The sequence below is a fragment of the Pelobates fuscus genome, chromosome 2 (genome assembly GCF_036172605.1).
Source record: "Pelobates fuscus isolate aPelFus1 chromosome 2, aPelFus1.pri, whole genome shotgun sequence".
NCBI classification, from domain to species: Eukaryota; Metazoa; Chordata; class Amphibia; order Anura; family Pelobatidae; genus Pelobates; species Pelobates fuscus.
The window spans coordinates 397,612,402-397,632,877 of record NC_086318.1 but is presented as its reverse complement, the minus strand read 5'-3'; the positions used below and the strand labels follow the sequence as shown (position 1 = coordinate 397,632,877).

General features: G+C 41.7%; 1 protein-coding gene across 6 annotated transcripts in view; it reads left to right on the top strand.

The window, feature by feature from the left end:
- The window catches only part of HHAT (hedgehog acyltransferase), a 523,006-nt gene that overhangs the window by 190,577 nt on the left and 311,953 nt on the right, over positions 1 to 20,476 (top strand). For 5 of the 6 annotated variants that reach the window (XM_063443864.1, XM_063443868.1, XM_063443867.1 and 2 more), the window contains one exon: positions 5,353 to 5,524. In XM_063443864.1, the coding sequence (XP_063299934.1) occupies positions 5,353 to 5,524 (172 nt within the window). The remainder of the gene's footprint in view (positions 1 to 5,352; positions 5,525 to 20,476) is intronic. The other variant, XM_063443865.1, reaches the window with a different exon arrangement.

Below are 20,476 nucleotides of genomic sequence, written 5' to 3'. Positions count from 1 at the left end.
CCCACTCTGACGTCTCCTCAATTTTTCGAGTTTCTAATGCCCTTTATATATGTCCATGAGATTCTTTGTCACCTTAAGACAAGCCAAATCCAAAACACATTGCTTGGGAACTTTCTCTTGCTCTCCTGATTTCTCACTGGAATCATTGACATTTGCAACGGAAGAGTTTGATGGATTTTACACTTGCGCCACGGAGCCAGGTTAAATTGGCTGACACACACTGCTGGAAATGGCTGTACCTAGCATGTCCAGGGCAGCATTTCAAGTGTGCCTGATGCAAAACTCAGACAATTAAAAACTGTCCCCACGAGTGACATAACTGGATATTTTTAGAATGTAATAACGGCCATATGTCTTTATTTGAGTAGTGATTCCCAGGGATTGAAATCCTGAGACCCTTTACAATCCTTGTCAGTTTGACTGCGCAAGAAGTTCGAGAATCAGATCTGAGCCCTTCGGGAAGATTTAGAATATTGCAGAATAATCTGCTCTTTTTCTCCAAAGTTTTTGTCATGTGATTTATCCGTTATGAAAGTCTTTTCCGCTGTTCATTACTTTTGTGCTTCTTTTTGTATAGTGCATTCCATTTACTATCAAATATTTTTCTGCACCTGACGACTTTTATTTTTTGTGTAGAAAACGAGGCAAGATATATTCAAGATATTCACGTAGTATTCTTTACTCCATCTTTGTTGAGGAACAAAACTGTCAAAATCTACAACAAAGAAGGGCGACACTTTTCCCACTACTTTTAAAGCATTAGATTAAAGTGTACCAGGTTTTTGGACCACCACAAAAGGGCACTTTGAACAGATTGATAAGATTTCCATATTGTGTCTATACATTCCTATATGTCAGATAAATAAGATTTGTTTTCTGTTGTCTCCATTAGACATACAAAACAACATTCTGGCCACTTCTTTTCTATTCATAAACTAAAAGAAATACAGTATTACCAGTGGAACACACATATGCTAAAATAAACCAAGAGATTCTCATACACCTTAGTGAGTACCCTTCGCCCTCACAACAAACAGAATATACATACAATATAAGGTGGAGTATCTTCTTGTTTAAAACGAATTTAAAACAACCATGTCCATGACCTCAGTGGATGAGCTGAGAATAGTCACGTCCTGGCTGCATGCAGGGCATTTTTCCAGCAGGTTTCTTTGATTTTATATTAATAAATAGTGGATTTTAGTACTATTTGGTAGTCTGTCCGATTCCAGGTTCCAGATTGGGGAGTGTCACCCCACAAATTGACACCAGGCGTCTTTTCTATTCATGTATTTTTTATGCTTTTATCTATTTGTTGATGTGATCCTTGGTTAGTCGTCGGACATTGTCTGTCTTTGCTGCATCATTATAATTCTCAAAGGTAAAACATCATATTAGCAATGTATGGTAGGAATGTCAGCCAATACTCTCACCTCCAAACTAGGGAATAACCCAGTAGAAAAACAAATGCCGGTACTGTATTTTTTTTCATTTTCTTTAAACTTCTTGTAGGGACCATGTAATGAAAACCTACTAATGAAACACACCGCTTGCAATTATTTAATGTATTTTTTTTTTTTTTTTTTTACAATTTCCTTAAATTAGGGTCTACTTCTATATTATGAATATAATAATATTTTAGATTTGAAAATATTATTCCAGATTATTATTCAGTGATGATATACAAGACATCATTTTTGAAATTGGCATTCAAGCATGTAAAGCCTACTATCCTTGACTTGTGACATCATAATAAAGATGATCTAACATCCTCATTATCCATCCCAGTGCTTGTATGGTGTCAGCACACTGTGTGGGTGCTGAGGAATATGATGATATATCGATGTCAAATTTCCTCAGGCCCATCTGACACCACCAAGTGCAAGCTCCCTGTGTCACTTCAGAAACTTCAAAATGGCCTCCTACATTAGAGATGAATTAAGCTATATTGTTTATGATATATGAAATGTCCCTTTGTTTTCTATGTATGGAATGTATACAATATATGTATGTGAGGCAATATGTAAAGAATGTGTGGAATATGAGCAGTGGTGGAACAACAGAGACGAGGACATTCATTCCCCCAACACCCACTTCTTCCCTCTCTGTGCATGCCATTTCCTGGAGTCATTTATCTAGTTTAGCATAAGCTAAAAGGGTGATGATAGGAGACTTCTTTGCTATCCTTTTGAATATAGACTGTTTTGCAGCAGTGATCCTATAAGATCGCAATAGTAGATAAAGGAGGGTCATAAAGCCCTTCTGGCCCTGGGAGCCTTCATCAATGTGCAATGGATTTAGAAATTAAATAAGCAATTAGTCAGTGTTAAACATAAAGGAAACATTAATTCACTACTTTAATTGTTGCAATTGTTATTAATAGAAAAATACATATTTTTTTACAATGCTAATACTTCAGATATTATCTTACACATTCTTGTCTTGTGTTTGGGATCTGATTTCAAGTTACTTGTAACATTGGTACAGATAGATGTTATCAATGTGTCCCAGTCAGGGCTGGTGCAAGGATTTTTGGCTTCACAGGCAAAGATGCATTTTGCCCCTCCCTTCCCCCCCTTAAAAAATGCATCTTCACCTGTGTGTCTTGTAACCCCCCATTTGATTTCTTACCCTCTTTAGTGTAGAGCTGAAAAGGGGGGGGGGGGCGGCAGGAGCTGACAGGGCGGCGGCAGGAGCTGACAGGGCGGCGGCAGGAGCTGAGAGGGGGGCGGCAGGAGCTGAGAGGGGGGCGGCAGGAGCTGAGAGGGGGGCGGCAGGAGCTGAGAGGGGGGCAGGAGCTGAGTGGAGGGGACAGGAGCTGAAAGTGGGGGGGACAGGAGCTAAAAGTTGGGGGACAGGAGCTGAGGAAGGGGGAAAGGGGCTGAGAGGGGGGCAGGGTCAGAGGGAGGGGGACGGGGCAGAGGGAGGGGGACGGAGCTGAGGAAGGAGACAGGGGCTGAGTAGGGGGACAAGGGCTGAGGAAGGAGACAGGGGCTGAGGAAGGAGACAGGGGCTGAGGAAGGAGACAGGGGCTGAGTAGGGGGACAAGGGCTGAGGAAGGGGGACAAGGGCTGAGGAAGGGGGACAGGGGTTGTGGAAGACGGTTGGGGGTTAAGCAAGGTACAGGGGCTGAGGAAGGGGGACAGGGGCTGAGTATAAAAAAACCTAAAGTGTATCCCCCCTGAGGCTTACCTTGGGACAGGATCTGGAGTCTGCAGCCAGTAAAGTCGGCCTCTCCTGATGATGTCAAAAGGAGGAGGCATGACTTCCTCTGCTCTTCTCCCAGACTCCCCGACTCCCCAGCGGATTACTGGGAAGCCTGGGAGAAGAGCAGTAATGCAGTGAAAGTCACGCACCCTCCTCCTGACATCATCAGGAGAGGCTGGCCGACTCCACAGGCTGCAGGGAGAGAGAGGTAAGTTGAAAAATCTGAATCCCCAGCCAGAGGATTTTTACGCTGCGCCGGCCCTGGTCCCAGTCCCAGTCTGTTTCCCATTACTGCTTATATCTCCAGACGTTGTCCACACTATCAGGGTTACTAAAGTGAGTTTTCAAAGTGAATTTGAAATTTAAATTTAAAATACCCAAATTGGAATAATTATCTAAGCCAGCTATGCTTTCAGTTTGGCTACTCGTGCATTAAATTTAATATTCTTTTTGATTTCTCACTTTTAGTAAATACCCTGTCTGTGTCTTCGCAGCAAATATCCCAGCTATGCAGTCCTAGTGGGTGTACTTTAGCGTATTTTATTATTTTTCCATTTTACTAAAAGCAAATAGTGTATTTTATTATTAACAGTCATCAATAAAGTAAAAACATTGTGTCTGGGATAATGGGCAAAAGCTCTGGACCTCCGTGGGCGCTGCGGTGGGTGCTGTGTGTCCATTGGGGAGCCCTGCTGCACTGGGTGCTGTATGTGCATAGTACACTGAGTGTTGTGTGTTTAAAGGAATACCTTGCATTGGGTTCTCTGTGTGCCCATCAGGGTGCCTGTAAATAATGCTGCTCTGCCAAGGAATACCCTTCATTCAGTGCTGTCCTGCACAAAGTACTGTCTGTACCAATGAGGGTGCCCTGCAATGGGTGCCCCTGCAATGTCTGTGCTCAGGAATACCTTGCACTGGGTGATGTCCGTGCCCATCAGGGTACCCTGCACTAGGTGCTGTCTGTACCAGTGAGGGTGCTCTGCAATGGGTGCTGTCTGTGCCAGTGAGTTAGCTCTGCAATGGGGCGAGGGTGCTGTCTGTGCCAGTGAGGGTACTCTGCAATGGGTGCTGTCTGTGCCAGTGAGGGTGCTCTGCAATTGGTGCTGGCTACACCGATGAGGATGCTCTGAAATGGGTGCGCACCATAATAGCGATGCAAAAAAAAAAAAAAAACGCTATAATACACGATACGGTAAATAATAACATTCGCTAAAATACACTTTTACCATCCTAGTGTTGTAATTTATCACAGAAGTACCGGTATTTCAAGCAATGGGGTATTTTTTATAAAAGCTTAATAAGCTAATTGCCCATACCAGCAATCTCTTATTTCCTTGTGTCATCATGCATCCTGCTGTTCTTGATTGATAGAATGCCAAAATGAAGCCAGTTTTCACAGCTGAAAGGACATTTACATCTATAAAACAACTGGGACATTTGTGAATCCCATGCAAAGCATAGGACTTCAATTCTAGAAAAAAAAAATACTATAGAGATTAGCCGGTTTGCAAATGTTAAAAAATCAATTTATAGCGCTCGTGGGAATTTGATGTTCTCCGCTGGTTACTGATTTGCATCACATATAATCAAAGTGTTGTTCCATGCACATATTACTGTGTGCATCAGCTGAATTTAGAATGGTTAGTAGCACAACGTGTCACATTGTGTCATTATGTCACGTGAGAAAGGAGGAGCCAAGCAATGTGTTTTAGGTCTGGCACTCTAATCAACGTAACCAGTGCAGCTCAGTGTAGTGATTATGCTGCACATATTTTTCTTAAACAATTTGAGAGTTGTTTGGAAGATCAATGGGGCTTTTCCTGTTACTCAGAAGCGCAACTCCTTAAGCCAACTTGATAATGCAGAATTTGATTGTCTGATAATGATATTAATGTCATTTCCATCCACCCTGGACTGTAGTGTAGCCTACAGATGGCTTAGCCTGCATTATCAGGTTGGGTGAAGAGTGGCTTGCCGGATGAGCTTCCATATACTGGGGGTTGGAAGTCCACCTGCCTCATCTTTGCAGCATAACCAGTACACAGAGTCAGAAGTAAACAGTGGGCTGGAAACACAGTTTGACTTACTTATAACTTTAAAAAAAACAATACTGCTAGCACCTAAACCTATTCTTTTTTTTCAAAGTTACAGAAGCAAGATGACGGTTGTACAGGTTTTGATATCTATGGATTAGTCCTGGATGTAGCACGCTTACTTGTATGGTGGTGGTTAGCAGAACTGATGATTCACCTTATGTACATGCATGCAATGTTCAGCAGTTATCATCTCCTAGAAGAAGCCTCTTTTTGGACCTTGGGTAAGTTTAAATCCTGGATTTGTTCTCTTCATTTCTTGACTGCTTTGTTCTGTAATGTTTCTTTAGGTAAAGTAGAACAATCAATACATTGATCAGCCACAACATTAAAACACCTGCGTAATACCATGCATTATCCCCACATGTTGCCCAAACAACTCTGATGCATTGAGGACTTCACAAGACCTCTGAATTTGTCTAGTGGTATCTGGCATCAAGACATTAGCTGCAGATCCTTTAAATCCTGCAAGTTGGAACGTGGGGACTCAAAATGATTCAATTTGATATTCCAGCTCCTCCCACAGATGCTCAATTAGATTGATATCTGGGGAATTTGGAGGCCAAGGCAACACCTTGAACTCTTTGGTATGTTCCTCAAACCAGTCATGAACAATTTTTGCTGTGTGGCAGGGTGAGATATAATGTTGAAAGTGGCCACTGTTATCAGTGCACACTATAGCCATGAAGGAGTGTATGTGGTCAACAACAATCTCTAGGTAGGTGGCACATTTAAAGTAACATCCATCTGAAGGCCAGGACCCAAGGTTTCCCAGTAGAACATTGCGATGAGCATAACACTGCTTCTGCTTGCCTGCCTTCTTTCCATAGTGCACCATACTGCCATCTCTTCTCCAGGTAAATGATGCGCACACATCCGGCCATCCATCTGATCTAAAAAAAAATTTTCAATTAATTAATTAGACCAGGCAACCGTCTTCCATTGCTAAATGGTCTAGTTGGGACTCTCCCGTCCCCATTAAAGTCGCTTTTGGTGGTGGACAGGGGTCATAATTGGCACTCTGATAGGTCTGCGGCTACACAACCCCATACGCTGCAAACTGCGATCTACTGTGTGTTCTGACGCCTTTCCATTATGACCAGCAATGAGCTTTTCAGCAATTTGAACTATAGAAGCCCTTCTGTGTGATATGACCAGACGGGCTAGCCTTCGCTCCCCACGTGCATCAATGAGCCTTGGGTGCTCATGACCCGGATGCTGGTTCACCGGTTGTCCTTCCTTGCACCAATTTTGGTAGGTACTGACCACTGCATTCTGTGAACACCCTACAAGACTTGCCGTTTTGGTGATGCTCTGATCCAGTCATCTAGCCCTTGTCAAAGTCACTCAGATCTTTTTCTTTGCCTATTTTTCCTGCTTCCCATATATGAAATTCAGGAACTTACTGTTCACTTGCTGCGGTATGTATTCTACTCCTTGACAGGTGCCATTGTATCAATCAATGTGTTTCACTGTCAGTGGTTTTAATGTTATGGCTGATCAGTGGTCAGTGGTTGCATTATAATGATTTTATTGCATGCGTTTTCCTAGTTGCACTCAGTGTGTTTTGCAGTAGCATAAATTATATGGCAACAGCCTGGGCTATAAAAAAAATCTACTATTGGACAATTTATTATGTACTGTACTATTATAATGTTGTGCTTATGTACTGTACATTTATATATTTGTGCTTATTATATGGTGACATTTCTGGAGGCTCCTGTACTCTACGTTGAGTTTAAAAAGTTGTGACTGAGCTTTAGGGCAGTGGATTAGTCTATGATTCACAGAGTGGAGCGAGCGGTGCCAAGCTCATCGTCCTATTCTGCCATATACCATGATTACACATCACTTAACCTCGTCTCCACTAATTTCAACAGTTATTCCTTATAATGAACAAGCAATAATGCATGGATCACCTCTGTGCAGTCTGGGGGCATTAATCTCTGACAGATCCAAGACATATGTGCCCCATTCTGCTTGAGATTAGTACCAGATAGACACATGAGCAGTATCTATGACCATTTCAATGACAACAGGCGTTAAACACTGGGATAATTTGACCCCGTATAAATACCAATAATAATAAAAAAAAAAAATAATAATAATAATAAAATAGCTGCCACTCCAGACTGTAACTCCCATTAATCTCCGTTAGCACTGGGTCACACTGAATGTCCAAGTGGTTAATCCTCCCCTTAAACCCTACACTATCCTAAAACACTACATTACACATTAACCCCTAAGCCGATTCTCCCCTTTCCTGCCCACCTAGAACTTCAATGTTCGTGATGAGCAGTGTCCAATAGTATGCATCTCGTGGGGAAGATATAGAGGTCAGCCTAGAGTGAGCCAGGGGTGGTGCAGCCAGATGTAAAGGAGGAATAGACTGTGTGCACTTGAACCATGCTCACACAGAACAGGGACCATATACTAATCGACACGCTCACAATGTAGTGTTTGCAACAGTAAAGGCTGCGCTTTGGTTGTGAGCATGCTGTGTGTGCTGATGGTAAACGCCAAAGTTAAACAAAATCCGCACAACCAACCTGGAACTCTGGTTTCATGATGCCTAATGCCAGCTGCTGGATGTGGGGATACAACCTGGGAAATAAATGAAAATGTCTATGTATTGACAGCATTTCAAGAAGAGAACCTGCACATACACGGGATTGTTTACTAACATGCGATTTCAAAGTACATTTCCAATTTAAGACCAGTAGTCAAGCTGAAATCATAGCTGACTTAGAAAATAATCCACTTTGTCTGTTTTGACCTCACATTTGAAATTCACGGGAACGCTCACTTTAGTGATTAATCCTAACAAAAGCATTGCTCTGAGCTTGGTACGTAGTATAAAAGAAGGTAGGATAGATGTCATACAAAGTGTCCTTTCATTAATGTGTTCTCGCTGCTGTCCAGCTGTTTCTATACAGTCTCCCAGCTGTTCCAGTCCTGCTTTCGCATCGTGTCTCCTCTCAATTTGGGGTGACCGAGAGCAAGATGATGCTTAAAATATACTGCAGTGTCCGAGCTTCGAAACAAGGCCAGCTTTATTTTATAACAATTACCGTGCTCTTCCTTCATCTTGTTCCTGCGACTCATATTTCTGCTGTAACTGGGGGCTTGTTCCATCTTTTCCCACCTTAGGTATTTTGCAGTGGTTGACACACATATGGTCTGTTTTTATGTTGATTTCTCCATTGCTCCCATCTCACCCAAGGTATCTAGTACATGAACACAGACTACACTAGACAGTTTTTCATTCTGTTAAGAACATTTCATCCTTCGGTAATCCCACAGCTCTCGTATCTCATGTGTCAAGCTCTGCTAGGAGATACTTTTGATTTGTTTAAAAAAAAAAAAAAAAAAAAAAACAATTGTAAAACTACACATAAGAATAGATTCTTTATGTTTTTCTTTTTCAAGTCTCACGATCCTCTAACAGTCGGATTTATTATTATTAGTAAGCCACTTCATTTACTTCTTCTGCATTGTATTGCCTGTCACCCTGTGTGTACTTTATTCAGGCTAAAGTATTTATTTATAAAATATTTTACCAGGATGGATACATTGAGATTTCTCTCGTTTTCAAGTATGTCCTGGGTTCAAGTATGTGACTCCACTCCACGATATTGCTGCATGTGATTATTTAACAACAGAACTCCAAAGCAAGGACAAAACTCACACTCCTATACTGTGAGATGACGTGCTATTTTTAGCAATAGTGCAGTAACATCACCTGTCCATGCCAAGTATCTTGTGAACCTAAATACTCCTAAATAAATGCTGTATATTTATGAAAACTGTCATAAAATGTGGATGACATTATCTCACGTGGCTACCGCCGATGGGAAAGCCTAAATATTATCGGCCATGCTTTGCTTATATACTGTCTATTCATCTTCTTACCAAAAAATTGTGCTGTCTACGCAATACCCATGTTTTGACTGTTATGCATGCTACTGCTTACGACTGCTATTGTGGCTGAGTAAGCCTACTGTTAAACCCTGCACAACAAAAATAAAGAATTGGAAAAAAAAAAAAAATGTGGATGAAGTCCACATGGCTTAAAGGGAAACTATAGTGTTAGCAAAAAAAAGTTGTTTTCCTTGCACTATAGTGACTAACAATGTCCCCCTAGTGTTCCCCACCCCCATGGCGTTAAATGGGTTAAAAACCCTTCTGTCACTTTCCTAACTCCAGACCCAATGTCCCTTTGGGGCTGGATCAGGCCCCGCCTCCGCTCCTCTGGCTAACATAAGAGGGGGACCAAATGCACATACGTGGCGAGCGTCATGCTCGCATTAGGACTACCACGTAGGAAAGCATTGCTCAATACTTTCCTATGGAGTTTTAGATGACGCTGGTAGTCCTCATGCAGGGCGTGAGGACGTCCAGCGTCCGTTAGGTGACCAAAAGTCGCCTAACCACCCGGAAGTGCCTCTACTAGAGGTAGAGTTAATCCTGCAAGGTTATTATTGCAGTTACCGTATATACTCGAGTATAAGCCGAGTTTTTCAGCACATTTTTTGTGCTGAAAAACCCCAACTCGACTTATACTCGAGTCAATGTCTGTATTATGGCAATTTACATTGCCAGCCCCCTGTCTGTATTATGGCAATTTACATTGCCATAATACAGACAGGGGGCTGGCAGGAAGCTCTTACCTCTCCTGCAGCTCCTGTCAGCTCCCTTCTCCTCCGCGCTGGTCCGGTCAGCTCCCCTGTCAGCTCCCAGTGTAAGTCTTGCGAGAGCCGCGGGGTCATAGTGCGGCTCTCGCGAGACTTACAGTGTGAGCTGGCAGAGGTGCTGAACGGACCGGCGCGGAGGAGAAGGGAGCTGACAGGAGCTGCGGGAGAGGTAAGTGCTTCCTGCCAGCCCCCTCCACTGAACTGCCAATGCCACTGGACCACCAGGGAGTGAGAGCCCCCCTCCCTGCCATGTATCAAGCAGGGAGGGGGGACGCAAAAAAAATATAATAATAAAATTAAAATAAGATAAAAATGTAAAAATAATAATAATAATAAAAAAATTATTAAAATAATAAAAATGCCACGCCCCCCCCCCCACCAAGGCTCTGCAACACACACACACACACACACTGCATCACACACACTCACACTGCATTAATATACACTCACACTGCACTCATACACTCACACTGCACTCATACACTCACACTGCACTCATACACTCACACTGCACTCATACACTCACACTGCACTCATACACACTCACACTGCACTCATATACACACACACTGCACTCATATACACACACACTGCATTCATACACACACTGCATTCATACACACACACTGCATTCATTATATACACACACTGTAAATAAATATTCAATTAATATAATTTTTTATTTTATTTAGAAATTTGCCAGTAGCTGCTGCATTTCCCACCCTAGTCTTATACTCGAGTCAATAAGTTTTCCCAGTTTTTTGGGGTAAAATTAGGGGCCTCGGCTTATATTCGGGTCGGCTTATACTCGAGTATATACGGCAATCAATAACAGCAATAATTACAATTGCAGGGTTAAGGGGACTGGGTCACTGCACCCAGACCACTTCAATGAGCTGACGCGGTCTGGGTGCCTATGTTAGCCCTTCATTATGCTTAACTACAGATATAGATATGTGACAAAATTTGCTAAACAAATTACAGGATAAGACCGAAGGCCAGGGAAATAATTCTTAAATAATTTTAACAAATGAAAATGTACAGGAAGAAAATAGCCTTAATTAAAAAGGAATCTGATTGTGGTAAAATAAATGTTCCCAATCCAGCTGGTCATTGCGTACTCTGAAAGAAATGGCGATGTACTAATGTGTTTCAGAAATGCTCAATCACAAGGCAATGGCTCTTTACAAGTAGTCTGGTGGCTGAAATGTAAGTAGCGATATGTAAGGATGATTAATGTTCTGAATTATAGGATGAGAGCCACAGCAGAGAGATGAATTGCTGACATTTCTCACTGCTGCAATTAATATTTCATTCTTTCCTAGTAAGCGATACTGCTTTTGAGCATACGATTAGATTAGTTTAGGAAAGTTGCAGTTTCAACTCTGCGGTTGCAGTACTTGCACTGCACCTTTAGGGGGAGTGGTATACTCAAAATGAAAATGTTATGTTCTACACCTTGGAGTTTTATATAATATCTGCTGTTATTGTATTACAATAACCATCAGTATAAAAGGGACACTAGAGGCTGGAGTTGATACATTTTTTTGTAGTGCCTCAATTAGGAAATGCATTATGTAAGTGATCAATTAAAATTAATAAACATGAAAAGATACATTTGAAATCCATACACTTGCTATAATTTCCAAGACATTTCAGATTCTTTAATGAGTTCTGTCTAGACCAGGGACATCTTATCCTGGATCAGAGTGTTAAAATACACCTTTAAATGTGTTAGAAAAGATGTGATTGACTCACAAGCCCAGCCTCACAAGGAAAAATCCACAGACTTTTCAGACTCTGTACCTGCAACTTTCAGGCCTTGATTCACAAATTCAGCCTCACAAGCAAACACAGACTCAGGCTCCTTAATTTCCTCTCTGAGACCCAATTACCCCCTCATTCCCTTTACACATTAACAGTAGCAGCAACATTCCTTTAAGTTTCTCTGGCCATCACATGCAAATTCTCCCTGCTTTCTCTTGTCTCCAATTATATTTTTTGTCCCCATTATATCCTTTAGATTGTAAGGCCATGGGCTATATAACTAGCCACTTCAATGCCTATATCTCAGCTGTCTGGCAGGGCCCTCTTTACTTTCTGTATTTGTCTGTGTATATCGTACTGTTTTTATTTTCCTCAATTGTACAGGGCTCCAGAATGTTGACGTTTATAAATGCCAGTAATAGATAAATACAAATAAAACATGCCATGTCTTTCTCTTTAATGATTGCACCTCTAAAGTGTTCTCTTCCTCTGGTTGGTAGTAGTCTGAAGAAACTAGGCACTTAAAGATCTTGGGTCGTATTTGAGAAATAGCCTGACTGAGTATAGATCTCAAATGTGGTCAGTCTGCTCTTACATGTTGTTTCTGATGTGACCAATTGGCTCTGCATAGGGACATCCGAGCTTGGATGTCATAGCAGAAAAGCAGTTCTATTGCCTTCTCTTCCAAGGTCCATGATGGCTCACTGCATCATGGCATTCTCTGCATCATGTCTAGTGGGAAAGACAATTCTCAGCACTTTCACATTAGATACAGGGTGGAAAAAAACCCCATACCTTTTTATAGGTAAGGCTAGGTAACCACCAAGTAGTCCTAAGAGAACACACACTGCAGATTTTGCTTTTCCTGCTGTTTTCCTGCCTGTTTGGTACAGAGCACAGTTTTACATACCTATGCCTAAGCGGACTGTTTCTCATTGCAGCCGACTGGTGTTAATAACTGAGTGGATTGGTGGCTGTAATGAGTGTAGTATGTAACTGCACTCTGTATATTTAACACTGCTACCTTCCTACCCAATACAATGCAGTTACCCAGTCTGTGCAAAAAGCCTAGGTGATTATGGTGCGTGACGTGTCTCTCTAAATAATCATACGATCAGCAGGTCAGGAGTCTTTTAATTGTTCATATTTTTTAATGCTTGCCCTCTTGATTGCCCCAGACGAGGGGTCTTTTATTTCATTTTTATAAACCACTAACCCCCCTGCCCCCCTTATTTCATGTAGTGTGTAAATAAAAAAAAAAACAAACAAAGCCAGTTTTCTTGATCAATTTAACCCCTTAACCCCTTAACACCGCAGCCAAATGTACAAGTTGTGAACAGAACAAAACGTAAACAAAACCTGGCATTTGCGCTATATGTCTGTCCAACCGTAATTCACCTCTTTCATATGAAATGCATCCCCCCTTATTATATATCATTTTATTCAGGGGAAACAGGGCTTTCATTTAACATTAAATATTTAGGTATTGAACATAATTTAATATAAAAAATATATAAAAAAATGGGAGAAAAAAAGATTTTTTTATTTTTTTTTAGTTCTATGTGACATTTTAACTGTGGATGTCAAAATACTGTTTGCTTTTACTGCAATGCAATACACATATTTGTATTCAGCGATGTCTCACGTGTAAAACAGTACCCCCTATATACAGGTTTTATGGTGTTTTGGGAAGTTACAGGGTCAAATATAGCGTGTTACATTTGAAATTGAAATTCGCCAGATTGGTTACGTTGCCTTTGAGACTGTATAGTAGCCCAGGAATTAAATTTACACCCATAATGGCATACCATTTGCAATAGTAGACAACCCAAGGTATTGCAAATGGGGTATGTCCAGTCTTTTTTAGTAGCCATTTGGTCACAAACACTGGCCAAAGTTAGCGTTAGTATTTGTTTGTGTGTGAAAAATGCAAAAAACGCCAATTTTGGCCAGTGTTTGTGACTAAGTGGCTACTAAAAAAGTCTGGACAAACCCCATTTGCAATACCTTGGGTTGTCTACTATTGCAAATGGTATGCCATCATAGGGGTAATTTTCATTCTTGGGCTACCATAGGGTCACAAAGGCAACGTAAGCAATCTGGCAAATTTTAATGTGAAAAAACTGAAACACAAGCCTTATATTTGACGCTGTAACTTTTGAAAACACCATAAAACCTGTACATGTGGGGTACTGTTGTACTCGGGAGACTTCGCTCAACACAAATATTTGTATTTCAAAACAGTAAAAAGTATTGCAGCAATAATATCGTCCGTGTAAGTGCTGTTTGTGCGTGAAAAATGCAGAAAACGTCACTTTTACTGGCGATATCATCGTTGTAATACATTTTACTGTTTTGAAACACTAATATTTGTGTTCAGCAAAGTCTCCCGAGTAAAACAGTACCCCCCATGTACAGGTTTTATGGTGTCTTGGAAAGTTATAGGGTTAAATATAGTGCTAGCAAATTAAATTCCCTATACTTTCGGCATGGGTTGTCAGGCAGGTCCCGCTAATTGTAATTAATTAGGATACCTAATTATGTAAAATTATTACATAAATATATGTGTAGAATTAATATATGTATATATATACATATGTGTATATATACGTATATATATATATAATTTTTTTTTAATATTTTTATTTATATATAGGTATATATAGTGATATATACGTATATATTTATGTATATAGATATATATATTATGATATATATTATTTTGTTCTACGTGTATTTTGATATAAATATATATATATTATTATCACAATACAGTTAGAACGAAATAACACACATCTATATATTTTTTAATTATTTATTTTTAAATATTTTTTTAATTTTATTTTTTTACGTATTTACATATATATTTTTTATATTATATATAAATATATATATAACAATAATTATATATATATTTAATCAGTATCAGTCTACGTGTAATTTGATATTAATATATATATATATAATTATATATATATTAATATTAAAATACACCTATACAGTGTACGTGTGTATGTATATGTGTATATATATACTTAGATCATATATATATATAATATATATGATCTAAGTATATTTTATTTGTAACTGTAATTTTTTTTATTTATTTTTTGAACTAATATTTTATTTTTTTTACAGGACAGGGGGCAGAGACAGTGTCAGCCAGTGATGTCACATCACTGGCTGACACACAGGATCAGTGATCACAGTGACTGCCTGTCACTGTGATCACCTCCTGCAGATTGGGTAATTGACCACAGGGGGGAGTGCCTGGGTGGTACAAGCACTCCCCCCTTCCAATCTGCAGGGGGATCATTGTGCCAGTTACATGTGTCAGCCAATAGGCTGACACATGTAACACTGATCGCAGTGACAGGCTGTCACTGCGATCAGAGCGCTCTGAGATCGCAGTGACAGCCTGTCACTGCGATCTCAGACCTAGCAGATCGCGGTCACTGACCCCAGGGGGACTGCCTGGGGGGCCAGGTAAGTCCCCCGACCGCGATCTGCAGAAGGGGAAAGCCGCCGGCCGCATGTGTCAGCCGATTTGAAATCGGCTGACACATGCTTTATACTGGTCGCAGTGACAGCCTGTCACTGCGATCAGAGACTGCAGATCGCGGTCACCGGCCACAGGGGGGGTTGCCCGGGGGGCCAGGCATCCCCCCCGACCGCGATCTGCAGCGGGAGAATACCGCCGGCCACGTGGGCGGCAATAAAAGCGAGGACGTACTATTACGCCCGCCGGCGTTTAGAGCCGGTTTCTGCGTGGCGTAATAGTACGTCCTCCGGACTTAAAGGGTTAAGGACTGAGCCAGTTGTACACGTTGTGATCAAAACAAAACGTAAACAAAAACTGGAATTTGCACTATATGTCTGTTCAGGCGTAATTCACCTGTTTCATATTAAGTGCACCCACACTTATTATATATCATTTTGTTCAGGAGAAACAGGACTTTCATCTCACATGAACTATTCATATATTAAACATAATTCAGTATGAATAAAATCTAAAAAAGTGTGAGAAAATGGAAAATTTATTCATACTTACCGTAATTTTCTTTTCCTGGCTATTATTCATGGCAGCATATACACATGGGTTAGCTCCTCCCCTTACAGCCGATAGGACAGGAAAACCACCAAGGTTTTAAAAGGAGGCTCCATCCCCAAGGTCCTCAGTCAGTTTACAAGCTCTACAGTACATAAATAGAGACATTAATGGGTGGGAAGTATATGCTGCCATGAATAATAGCCAGGAAAAGAAAATTACGGTAAGTATGAATAAATTTTCCATTTTCCAGGCTAATCATGGCAGCATATACACATGGGGAATACCCACGCTTACAAAGGGAGGGACAGAATAGCCAATCAAATAATCAGAATAATTCAACATAGATAGAAGAATTAACTGAGTTAAGTACTTGAGTACCAAATTGTGCATCATAGACTGTTTTAACGAACAGTATGAAATGCCAGACAAACGTGTCTAAAGAGGTTCAAATGCTAGCTAACAAAAAGTGTCAGCGGAAACCATTACCATGGCAACCCATGATGCTGCAACAGCATGAGAGGAGAGTGCCCTGATATCCTCCAGCACAGGTAGAGAACGGACGTGACGTCCAAATTGTGCCTCACAAATTACTTCAATGTCCAATATGTAATGCAGGACAAACTAGTTCAAAGAGGTCCAAATGCCAACTTTACAAAGTTTCAGCAGAGACCATTGCCATGGAAGCCCACGAGATGCTGTAACAGTACTAGTGGAGAATGCCCCAAATCCTTTGGTACAGGTAGAGAATGGCATTGAAAGGCTCTCACTTTAGGCAGGATCTCTGGTGCTACCAGCAAGACAACCATATCCTGTTGAAATTCAGTGAATGGGGGTACACAGGATCAAGCCTGGAGTTCACCCATTTTCCTTGCTGGGGTACTAGCCACGAGCACTTTCTGTGCTACCACCATGAAAGCACCTTCTAGAGGTTTGAATAATGGTTCAGTCAGGGCCCATGAGAGCAGTGGTACGTCACACATTGGCTTCACCACACTCCGTGGAGGCATGATTTCATTCAATGCCTATATGAAGCAAAGTGCAGCTAAGTGCACACATTCACCTTGCTGAGGTACAAGTCACCAGCAACAGCAACGTCTGGGCTAAAATCATGGAAGCTCCTGCTAGAAGTTCAGTCAGAGTCTGAGACCAGTGGTACGTCACATATTGGTTTCAACACCCTCAGCGGAGGCTTGAGTTCAATTGTTGCTTACATGAAGCAAAGCACAAGGGATATCAACGCTCAATCGGTACCCTTCAGTACAGGTAGAGAATGACCTAGATAAGCATTCACCATAGGCAGGATCTTCAGATGCCAAATGCAAGATGACCATATCTGTTGAAAAGTAGTGAAAGGGGGTTCACAGGATCAAGCCTGGAGTTCACCCATTTTCCTTGCTGGGGTACCAGCCACCAGCACTTTCTGTGCTACCACCATGGAAGCTCATTCTAGAGGTTCGAATAATGGTTCAGTCAGGGCCCGTGAGACCAGTGGTACGTCACATATTGGCTTCACCACACTCAGTGGAGATATGATTTCAATCAATGCCTATATGAAGCAAAGTGCAGCTAAGTGCTCCTCTAGAGTGTTATAACACAGAACCTTTCAAGGCCTGAACGAGGAGTAATTCCAACAGACAAAAGCATGTCAAGCTTAGTAAAGCCTGTATAGGATTGTAAGAGGATCTCAATGACCGTCTCAGGGATGCCAATACTAATATGGACCCCTGCATCAACACCAGAACTTGAGGATCCTGGTGTGTCATGGGGCCTTGTAATAGGTCTGGACATACAGGAATTTCCCTTGGAGGTTCCAGAATCATCTTATTCATCATAGGAATTTGAGTCGACACGGTCTTCCACTGTCACCTTTTGCATTGCCTTCTTAGGAAAGTCGAAAACAGGAAAATATGTACATCAGACTAAAATTCTAAATTTGAGTCAGTGTATCCTGAACCTGAGCATTCTTGTCCTAGCATGTAAAAAATACTTCTGGACCTGGTAGGTCCAAGAAATGGGCATCAGATCTATGTAGGGTATCAGACAATCTGCGTCAACCCTGAGGATACGTCAGGACCTGGCTGCCAATGCACCTTGTCCACAGTTATTCAGCTCTAGCAAACAGCCATTGTATTCTGAGCCACTGGTTGTTCTTCTGTGCCCTGATTATGGGCTGGAATTCCATCAATACGTATCTGTGAGACCCATCTTGGTAAATATAGGATACAGTTGCATTGATTTTTGAGCAAATTTGGACCCACTCATTCTTCAGCAAGCATCTGAAGTGAAGAAGAACCTTGAAAATGACTCTTAGTTCCATACAAATGAATGGAAATATTGTGCAACATGTTCCAAACACTGTGCAACCAATCTTATAAAAACTGGAATTCGAGCTAATAATCGACCAATGAGGTTCTGTTCACAGGAAACTCAGAGATCTAATCCCTCTTTCAGCTGCCAGGGAAGGTGTAACTCCACTGATGGGGGACATAGTAAGTGGCTGACTCCAATAATCTTTCTCTTGTTGGATCAAGATAGGAAGGATCTGTAAGGAATCCAGAGATGCCATTGGGCCCATCTGACAAGTCTGCTGGTGGAAGCCAGGATTCCTAGTAGTTGTATCTATTTTCTTGCTGTTACCAAGCAGAAATGAAGAAACTGGGAGAGAAAACCTTTACAATCTGTGGAACTGTTCCCGAGATAGGGAAAAGCAGAGCATAGAATTTTCCACTCGGGAATGTCAACCACTGAGCTGGTCTGAAACTGCTTTTCTTGATATTCATCAAGCAGCCAAACTTTAGGAGTTATGAAAGAACTATATACCTCTGTGTGCCTGCCTTCTGAGGGTCTAAGGCTATCAGAAGTAGATCCTCCAGCTAATGGAACCAGGTGGAGTTCTGGACTCTCAATAACACTATAAGCACATATAAAGATTCTTGGGGCCACATTGAGGCCAAATGGTAGGTTCTCTTCTGAGCTAATGCCGAAGATCTCTGCAGATTGGACTGAAAATAAGCATCCTTGAGATATATAGAGGTAAGGAAATTATCCTTCCAGATTGCTTGAGATATGGATCTGCTTGACTCCATCCCGAAGACTCTGACATTCAGCCTCTTGTTGGCCCCTCTTATGTCCAATGTAGGCTTTCCTGTGCTTTTCTCTAAGCACCAGAAGAGAGGCGAAACTTGTCCCTGGAACTGCTCTTGTTCTGGGACCTAAAAAACCTTTTGATTCATTGGTCTTAATACTCCTGTTGGTATGGGGACTCCTGTGCCCGTTAAGAAAAAACTCCAGTCTATATCAATCTGGACCATGGATACCACACAAGCCTCCAGAGTATGATGAGCCCAGGTATGTGTGATCAGAAAAATGAGGCTCCTAGTACCGGAGGAGATATGTTCATTGCTGAAGAGCAAAATGACTGCGTTATAGCTCCATTAGAACCTTGAAAGGCAGGTTTACCAATGTAACGGATCACCTGGCACCCCGACTTGGTACCTCCGTTAATGGATGCTCCTAGTGCTTCCTGAGGACTCCAAGCACTCTGGCAGACACCACCATCACCGAATCCGAGACCTTTAAATTCTCCCAAGCGTATGAATGCTGTAGACCATTGAATAGGAACCATACGAATAGGCTTGTACTCCTAGCAGTCAACTGGAACAGCATACAATAAATCCTTCCCCCAATAATGAGACGACACATCACTTTGAGGGTAAAACAGGAACTCTGGACTGGCTCATCCAGCCTGGCTTTTATTTCCAACTCACACATACAGGCCACACCCAGGGGGAGGCATAAAAGAACCAATGACATAGATGTTACCTCCCACACATCCCCTCCCCTTAGTGTGACACATAATCCCATTATGCATACAGTGTAACATATACTTTTACACAACTTTCATAACTTTAAAACCATACATCACATTCACATAAAAATACATATCCACAATCAATCCATTCAGGGGAACAACATATTAAAAAATGGCATGAATCCGACCAGGGGTTAAAAAGTTACTAAAAGTATCTTTTGTTCCTTTCTGGCTGGCAGAAAAACATCCCCACAATGCACCCTGGTTTCCTCCCTTCTGCCCTGGAGTTAATTGGAGAAGTAATCCAATTACCCAGGACTAAAGGCAGACTCCATTAACCACATGGTTGCAAAACAACATAAAACACTTTAAAATACATAAAGTCACATTTACACATAACACACAGACATTTCACCTATCCCCAGATAGCTGGGATCTGCACGCACAAAACTACAGAATAGCGCGCAGATCCTACTCACACAGTACAATTGCCATGGAGCTAAAGTCTTTCCCATAGTCTTTCATTATATAGATAGGCTCCATGGTATGGCTATCTGGGGTATCACATTCCCATAAAGTCTGGTCCATAGTCCAAAGGCAAGAGGCGGGCAAGCAGCCCCCTCCAAGGACACGTGGCGAGTTCGGTTTCGCCACACTTCTCCCCTTTACCCCCCAGACTAACAGGGTATCTGACCTCCTGCCGGTCCGTGCCCTGGTTAGTCCAGCAACCCACCCATGAAGCACAAACAGCAGTACCTCCCACCCACAATAACTGGTTACTACACCTGGGTAGAGGAGAACTTTGTCCAGGTCCAGGTGCCTCACCACGGCTGTGTGGGGGACTGGTAGTCTG